This window comes from Nematolebias whitei, chromosome 12, assembly GCF_014905685.2.
Source record: "Nematolebias whitei isolate Nwh7 chromosome 12, NemWhi1, whole genome shotgun sequence".
Classification (NCBI taxonomy): domain Eukaryota; kingdom Metazoa; phylum Chordata; class Actinopteri; order Cyprinodontiformes; family Rivulidae; genus Nematolebias; species Nematolebias whitei.
In genome coordinates, this window is record NC_056509.1 from 35,739,255 (window position 1) to 35,748,471 (window position 9,217).

General features: G+C 41.2%; 1 protein-coding gene across 1 annotated transcript in view; it reads left to right on the forward strand.

Annotated features, from left to right (window-relative positions):
• esr1 (estrogen receptor 1) overlaps positions 1-6,518 on the forward strand; it is a 15,105-nt gene extending 8,587 nt beyond the window's left edge. The window contains exons 6-9 of the mRNA XM_037685873.1: positions 1,434-1,572; positions 2,548-2,681; positions 3,277-3,460; positions 6,164-6,518. Coding sequence (XP_037541801.1) covers positions 1,434-1,572; positions 2,548-2,681; positions 3,277-3,460; positions 6,164-6,464 — 758 coding nt within the window. The 3' untranslated portion in view covers positions 6,465-6,518. The remainder of the gene's footprint in view (positions 1-1,433; positions 1,573-2,547; positions 2,682-3,276; positions 3,461-6,163) is intronic.
• Positions 6,519-9,217: the final 2,699 nt, after the last annotated feature.

A 9,217-nucleotide genomic window follows, 5' to 3' on the forward strand; every position in this document is an offset into this window, starting at 1 on the left:
ATATCATACCATACCATACCATGATATACCATACCATACCATACCATGATATACCATACTATACCATATCATACCATACCATGCTATACCATACCGTACAATGCCATACCATACCACACCGAACCATACCAAACCATACCAGCTTTATTTATAGAGCACTTTAACACCCACAGGACCAAAGTGCTTTACACATAATAAAACAGTCATGAAATCAGATAATAAAGAACAATTTAAATAATTAAAAGTCAACATGTCATATGGTGTCAAAGGTCAGCGAGAAGAGATGAGTTTTAAGCAGGGATTTAAAAGCAAACAGGGAAGAAGCTTGTCTGATGTTCAAGGGAAGGTCGTTCCACAGTTTAAGAGCTGCCACAGCAAAAGCACAGTCTCCTCTGAGCTTACGCTTTGTCTTCGGCACACTCAGGAGAAGCTGATCAGCTGACCTGAGAGAGAGGGTGTGTAGGGATATAGCAACTTAGACAGATTGGGCGGGGCAAGTCCATTCAGAGCTTTAAAAGCAAATAAATTAGTTTTAAAATGAATCCTAAAATGTACGGGTAGCCAGTGCAGGGAGGCTAAAACAGGAGAAATGTGGTCAAACTTTCATGTGCCGGTTAATAGCCATGCAGCAGCATTCTGTACCCTCTGAAGCCGAGAGATACATGAATCACATTCTTGTATAGAGTGCGTTACAGTAATCCAGCCGAGTGGTCACAAAGGCGTGAACTACTGTTTTGAAATGCAGCTGAGAAAGAATCGTCTTTAGTCAGCTGCCTCAAATGGAAAAAAGAAACTAGATTTAACTGCTTTGATGTGGTTTTGTAACTTTAGTCCAGCATCGACCTTGACCCCTAGGTTTGTAATGGTTGGCCTGATATACTGGGCCAAGGAACCAACATCTATATATATAAATATTGGGAGTCTCAGTGGAGCTTCCAAAGACCATCATCTCAGTCTTTTCCTCATTAAACTTTAAGAAGTTCTCAGCCATCCAGGATTTTATGTCCTCCAGACATGAAAACAGAGGGGCCAGAGAGTTAGAGCCCTTTTTCTTTAGCGGTACATATATCTGTGTATCATTCACGTAACAATTAAAGCACACAAGCACATTCATCAGGCTGGAAGAGTAAACCCTTACTTTGAGATATTACAACCTTGTGAGTCACTAAAAAAACAAAGATACACAGTTTTAAGTGCAAGTGGTCCCAAACAGGGGACAGAGGGGGCAACAATGGGAATAAATTAGCTGTAATTATGCCAGAATTAAGCCAGCTGAGAGCCAGTGATGAGACTCCTTAAGAATGATTGGAAGAAGATTCATTCACAGCAATAATAGGATCATGTAGGTTTTGTGCAATGGAAGTGAAAAGAAACGTGTTCTTTCAAAGCAAACCCGTGAAGATTTTTTTTTTTCTTGCGTGTGTCTTGTCCAGGTTTTCTGCAGCTGTCTCTCCATGATCAGGTTCTGCTGCTGGAGAGCTCGTGGCTGGAGGTTCTTATGATCGGGCTCATCTGGAGGTCCATCCACTGCCCGGGAAAACTCATTTTTGCACAGGACCTGATATTGGACAGGTAGAGAGGAACCTCACCTGACGTCCGTATTGACAAACACATTTTAATGTCCATCTCTCTGTCCCTGCTTTCGCTCCATATTTCCCTTTTCCTCCCCCAGACCTTCAGAGTGATACATCAGCATCGTAGTTTTTCCATTTTGCACCTTGCCAGCCATTGTGCCATGCTAACACCTCTGTGACAGAGTGAAAGACTAATTACATGTTCCCCATAGCGAGGAGAGCAGCCTCTCTAACCTGAAATATCCGTACCTCATCATCGCGAGGCTGAGCTGGGAACCAGGACGGAGATTTAATCAAAGCCTCGACGCAAAGAATGAAGGAAATTGAAGAACAGCAGAGAGAGGGAGATGACAGGAGGAGAAGCAAAGGAGTTAAATGGTGAATGATGAACATCGAGATGCAGGGGGACATTAGGACAGGGGTGTTTTCTGCTTTGCAGGCACAGCTTGTTCCCTTCGTTTCCCCCTCGTGTTTAGAGTAAACAGGCTGGTCAAACCTTTGAGAGGAGGAGAGACGATGGAGCAGCGAGAGGGACAAGGGAGACATGCAGACAGACAGGGCTTTTACCCTCTGATGGTTCCATCTGATCAAAAGTGTATTACAGAGTATTATCTCTAAAACCTGGTCCCTGAATGAGTGTCCTCACCAATTGGACATGATGACTAAAATGCTGCGGGTCAGGGTTGACACATTCCCTTGCCTCTGAGCTCTCTGAGTTTATCTCGCACTGAAGGAACTGGATATTACCCATCTTCGCCTCACTTTTCAGCCGTGCTGGCAAATGGCACGTCGCAGCGATTCGGTGCATTACTTGTTAATTTGCCCACTTTTTTTTTAGATTTCACAGCTTCGGTTGCGTCACGTTCTTCTCCCTGCTGCAGAGCCGAACTCTGGCTCCAGTTTCCTCATCGTCACGGACTTTTCATATTCTTCATTTCTGTGTTTTATTTTTAATGTAAACTCTGCGTTGCAGGAGCGAAGGCGACTGCGTTGAGGGTATGACGGAGATCTTCGACATGCTGCTCGCCACCTCTTCTCGGTTCCGCATGCTCAAACTGAAACCCGAGGAGTTTGTCTGCCTTAAAGCCATCATCCTGCTCAACTCTGGTGAGGCTGAGCCCCTTCTCTTGAAACCTTGACCTAACGTGAAACGCCACAGCGAATCTGCATTGGGGGAGTTTCGCCAATTAAAAATAAAAGCTCCAAAAGTTTCACAGTTTTGTTTACATCGCAGCTTTCTGTCTCTGCTCCCGAGAGTAAATATTGAACGGTGTCAAAATCCGCCCACAGAGGTGTAGCTCTGAGAGCTGCTCCGACACATTAGACGAACAGAGTGTTCTGGAAAGACCTGTAGCGTCAATATGCCTGATAACGGTTGCCATGGCAGCATGAGACAGCGTAGGGGTGGGTGTGTGTGTTTGTCGTGGAGGTTGAGACATTTTATATAGGAAACGGAGAAGACTAAAATACCTGCGGGATGAGACTGACTGCTCAGCTGCTGGAGCATGATGAACTTTTGATTAGTTCCTGATGATCCTGCATCCTAAATGTCTACTGTTGACTAAATGAGTCACATTTAATAACTTCTAATAAAAAAATAAAAAAACTGAGTGCAGTTTGTGTTTCCGCTTCGGATTTAACCAGAATGTCTTGTTTGAGAAGTTGGAGAATATTCGGTAAACCGGTGGGTTTGTTTTGCTAGGTGCCTTTTCTTTCTGCACCGGCACAATGGAGCCTCTTCACGATGGAGCGGCGGTGCAGAACATGCTGGACACCATCACCGACGCGCTCATACACCACATCAGCCAGTCGGGATACTCGATTCAAGAGCAGGCGAGACGACAGGCCCAGCTGCTCCTGCTGCTGTCCCACATCAGACACATGAGGTAGACGAGGCCCCAAACCTTCATCAGATTTAACAACTTCGACAGTCGTCTCAAGTTATTCTAAAAAAAAAAAAAACTCAGTTCCGAAGCTTTACAGAACTTTGCAGAGCTGCAGTTTGGTTTTTGCAGTGGGTTTTAGAAAAGCTTGATGCTTGAACGCATACCAATAAGAATCATAGCTTGTTGTCAAGTCAGGTGATAAATAGCCACATTTTAATAAACTACGTATCATTTTGAAGCTTTTGAGATAAAGAATGACAAAATATTGCCTCAATATGGACAAAATCTCCTCTTTATGACCTGTTTTGCCAGCACAGGTCACATTTCCTGACAATTATAGACCTTATTGAAGTAAAAAAAAAAAAAAAAAAACCCAGACGTACTGTTGCTAAATATAATAAAATCAAATGATCTCCCTTTGTAAACACAAATCTGTTGAGAAACCTAATTGTCATTGTCTGTAGTTAAATGCATTTTATTTAGAAATACAGTAAAAACTCAAATTGTTAAATATGAAACAAGCAGATAAAATTGTAGTTAAAAGCTTATTGTAACTCAAGGGTTCCCAACCCTGGTCCTTGAGGAACACCATCCTGCATGTTTTAGTTGTTTCCTGCTAAGACGCACCTGATTTTAATAAATGGGTGATTAACAGGCTTCTGCAGAACGAGAGGAAGTAATTAAATCACTGAATCAGGTGTGTTGGAGCAGGGACAAAACTAAAACATGCAGGATGGTGTTCCTCAAGGAACAGGGTCGGGAACCAGTGTTTAGCTGAACCGTATTTAGTATTTAGTAGCACAACAAACACCTGGAGGGATAAAAACACATTAGCCTTAAACCTACTTTTATTAGTTTTCACCATGCAATAAGTAAATCATCTGACAAAGTATTAATGTAATTTAATTCTAAGAGATAAAAATCTTGTAAATGTTATAATGCAAAGTGAGTTTATGAGATTTCTTTAGCTAAAGTTAGTTGACTCAGCATTCACATACTGAAGAAGAAATCCTGAAGAAGTCCAGAGAAGAGTTTTAAGTCATAAAGTCATAAACCGGACTCTTTCAGTCTGGTTTTAAACAGTTACACAGCACCGCAACAGCTTTAGTTAGAGTTTGTAACGACATTCTGTTAGCAAATGATTCTGGTCAGTTTGCGATACTTGTACTCCTGCTGCTTTTGATACTGTTGACCATAGTATCTTTATATCGAGGTTGGAACACTGGGTTAGGATTACAGGTGCAGCATTAGAACAGTTCCATTCTTACCTAAGTGACAGGAGTTCCTGTTTTAAGGTTGGAAATAGTGTATTTGCGTCAGTGTTTCTTTCCTGTGGGGTCCCACAGGGCTCAATTCTTGGACCTCTTTTGTTTTCACTCTGTCTACTCCCTTTGGGGTCAATCCTGAGGAAACATGGTCTTTCATTTCACTGTTACATTGATAATTGTCAGATTTATCTGCCCTTAAAAGTTACCTTAAATAGTTCTTGCTCCATTTACCCTCTGTTAAAATGTCTTGACGACATTAAGGCATGGATAGCTTCAAATTTTTTAAGTTTTAATGATTAGAAGACTGAAGTCGTGTTTAGCCCTAGCTCTACTGCTGTCTCTGATCCTGTAAACTTGGACTCTCTTCAGCCATATCTTAAGCAGTCTGTTACGACTCTTGGGATGGTTTTAGACTCTGACTTTAAGTTTAATAAACAAATCAACTCTGTTCTGCAGAAAAAAACTTCTTCCAGTTAAGGCAGATAGCTAAGCTTAAGTCAGTGTTGTCAGGATCTGACTTGAAACACTAGTCCATGTCTTTATCACTACCAGACTGGACTACTGTAACACACTTGATGTTGGGGTCAGCCATGTCTCTATTTCACGTCTCCAGCTTGTCCTGGTACTCTTTTTTTTTTTTTTTTCATTTACCCTTTATTTATACAGGTAGTCTCAATGAGCCACGAGAACTCATTTTCAAGAGAGACCTGTTTGGGGAGCAGATGGGGGTTAGGTGTGGGTGCTGCACTTACCCCACCCACATTTTTTATTGATGTTGTCAGTGCCGGGGCTTGAACCGGCAATCTTCCGATCACAGGCCCACCTTCTCTAGCCTCTGCGCCACCGCTCCCCATAGAGTCCTGGTACTCTTAGTTTTGATGATCACATCAGTTTTGTCCTCCCTTTACTGGCTCCCTGTACGTACCAGAATTGATTTTAAAATTCTCTTGCTAACCTTTAAGTGCATAAATGGCCTTGCACCCTCATATCTCTCTGAGCTACTGGAACCATATGTTCCTTCTCGGGCCCTGAGATCATCTGATCAGCTGCTTTTGGTTGTTCCAGAAACAAGACTGAAGCTCAGAGGTGATCAACTTTTTCAGTCATGTGCCCCAAACTTTGGAACAATCTGCCCCCCAACATCAAGCAGGCTACTTACACTTCCAGTTTTTAAATATTTGCTAAAAACACATCAGTTTTCCCTGGATTTTTACACAGTGTGACTTGATTTAGTATTTTATTGCTCTGCGTTTGTTTTTCTTTTGATGCTTGTAATTAATTTTCAGTGTTGTCATTAAATTTATTGTTACTTTTTTTCCCCATGAAATTACTCGCAATGATTTTACTGTTAAGCACTTTGATAACAGCTGCTGTTTTAAACGTGCTTTGTAATTAAAGCTGACTTGACTGATCCTTTCTGGTTCCTTCCATGCAGCAACAAAGGCATGGAGCACCTGTACAGCATGAAGTGCAAGAACAAAGTGCCGCTGTACGACCTGCTGCTGGAGATGCTCGACGCTCACCGCCTCCACCGTCCACTCAAATCCTCTCAGTCCCTGTCCCAAACCGACAGCAGCCCCTCCTCCTCCAGTAGCATTGGCGATGGGGGTAGCGTCTCCTCTGCAGGTCCCAGTTCAGGACTTCGAGGCACCAACGAAAACCCGAGCAGAACCCCGTCAGGTCCAAGCGTCCTGCAGTACGGGGGCTCTCGGTCCAACTGCACCAACACCGTGTGAGTCAGACCCAAAGCTTCAGCTGGAGGTCTCTGCAGATGGTGTGCGGTTTGAAAAAGGAGGAGTTGAAGATTCTTTCGGATTTCATTTCATTAGAGAATTATTTATGAATGAAATAAAGTGATTTTATAGCCAACAGGGAGAAGATGCCATTTTGAACTTCACTGTGTCTGTACAATCTGAGCCTCAGTGCCACTGATCTTATTTACTTAAATAAAGAGATAGTTCAGCTCTTTTAAAGTGGGGTACTGTTATGAACAATCAGTATCTTACCTGTTGTAGATAGCTTTTTAAAATAAGAGCTCAGTTGGAGAAATAGTTTAATTTTGACCAGAATGACAAGATAATGGCTAGTCCTAGCAAGGCCAAGATTAAAGTTGACTCAGAAACTTATAATTGTTCATGTGAGGATTATTTTATAAACATGTTTTATTTACATAAAATTCTGTGGGTATTTGTAGATGGTAGCAGCAGCTAGTTGTAGCGACACCTGACAGGAATATGTTTCTGCTCAGGCTGCGATGAAGCTTTTGAGATTTGAGTCGTTTTAAAGATGGCGGTGATCCACTTTGGTCCTGGTCCCACGAGGACGAGCCATTAGCTCGTCCGTCTGAAAAAAACCTGAACTATCCCTTTATTACATGTAGTTTTTTAATTTGTTCTATTCTGTTGCAGCTTTTCAGAACTGCTTCTAATTTTCCGAGCCAGCCAGTCGTTTGGTCGTATCGTGGCACTCTGTTAGCGTAGCTACAGTTTGAAATGAGCAGCTAATTTTTTTTTTCTGTCGACCAAAGTGCACTTCCTCTTTGATCGAAGGGGTGAATGGGCATTATTTTTACTTTTGCTTAAAAAAAAAAAAAAAAAAAAAGAAGATAATTACACCTTAACCTTATTTGGGTCAATTCATCACTTTGAAATGAGCCGTGGCTGAAATGTGATGAATTTCGGGCGGATTAACCGCGGCGAGAGCACTGATTACACGCTAAAGGAAGCTAAGATAGAATGTTTTATCTGTAATTTTCTGTGTACAGGAACTTTGTTCCCAATGCTTCGTTTTCCTCTGAATTTATGTGTTAAATACGTGTGCATTTGTGAGTGTGTGCATGCATGTTTTCAGCTTTGAGGCTGCAGAAAGGAGAGCGAGACATGGGAGAGTAGCGTTTGTGAATGTGAAGCACGGATTGGTTTTGACGTTTTAACAAACTGCGGCTCGTTTTTCTCTAATCCAGTGAGCGCACGTCGAGCTGGGCTGGATTTGCTCTCGCTTTTGTTTCTGAGTTGACAGAAGATGTCTGATTTCAACGTGACTGAACGTTTTGTTGCCTTACACGAAGCATTTGTGTGCAGAACATCTGGTCGCAAAATAAAAGGGATCTCAAACATCTGTATGTACCCGCAGCACATCTGTCTGATTTCTCCTCATTAAACAAACATTTTTGTTTTATTAATATTGATTACTCGGCTGCTTTTCCTGGAATCTGGATGTAAAATGTTCACAAACTAAACGCTTTCCAAATTGATCCATGCCGAGAGTGAATGCCGTAACCAGCTGGACCCCCGCGGTCCGATATAAAAGACACAATCGTGCAACAAAGTGTTTTTTTTAAATACACATCCTGCTGAGGGATCACGTCAAACCACTGCAGGGACAAACACGCACCTCCCTTAATATTTAATAAAGCTGCTTCCTGTAAGGTTCAACGCATGCTGGAACAAAATTAAAGGCTGAGTTAGAACATTTTTATGTTTTCTAAAGTCAGCTGGCTGTGGCGGCCATCTTGAATTGGGGTGGCTCCGACAATCAGTTTCAGAGGTGTATTCAGTGATTGTATCCTAAAAGTTTCATTCAAATCCGCTCAGTGGTTCATGAGATATTTTGTTAACAGACAGAGTTGACTCCAGATAATTAATGACGATGTTTATGCAAAATCTCTTAACCCTTAACTCAGTATTTGTAAAACTGACGGAGTTAGTTTTTCCTTTTTTTCTTCTAAGGTTAAGTGGCTGTGGCGGCCATCTTGAATCAGGATAACGCTCAATGATTACTTTCTGCAAGTTTCATTAAATTTCATCCAGTGGTTCAGAAGGGTTTTGGTAACATTTACTGAAATGTTGTTATTCGACTTTGATCTTCAGGGTGATAAAAACAAAAACTAGAAAAAAGTCAGTCTTTCCCAGGATGCAGTGGTCTGAAAACAAAAAAACGTGACCAACTGTTTCATTTAAACCCCATCAAACAAATCTCGAACCTGAGAAAAAACGTTTTAGCCATCTTTGATCAACAAATTCACCAAATCACACTTTGTCCTCGTAACGTGACAGAAAAAGAGCGAATCTCTCCTTCATCCGTCTGGCGCACGAGGATTTTAGTGACGGTGAGTCAGCAGCAGTTTCCAACCTCAGCTGGAGTATTTCCAGCCCGACCTTTGACCTCAGACCCTCCCGTTAGACCTTGCTTTTCTTTTTCCACTTTAAATTTTTTTAACATTTTCAATAGTAGATAACATTTCAAAGCTATATCACATGTATTTTCCTGATTATGACAACCAAAGCAGGCCTCTCTTTACAGTAATAATAAAAAAAAGGGGTAAACATCCAAAAGAAACATGCATATATATATATACATATATATATATACATATACATATATATACATGTATATATATACATATATATACATATATATATATATATATATACATATATATATACATATATATACATATATATACATATATATATATATATATATATAT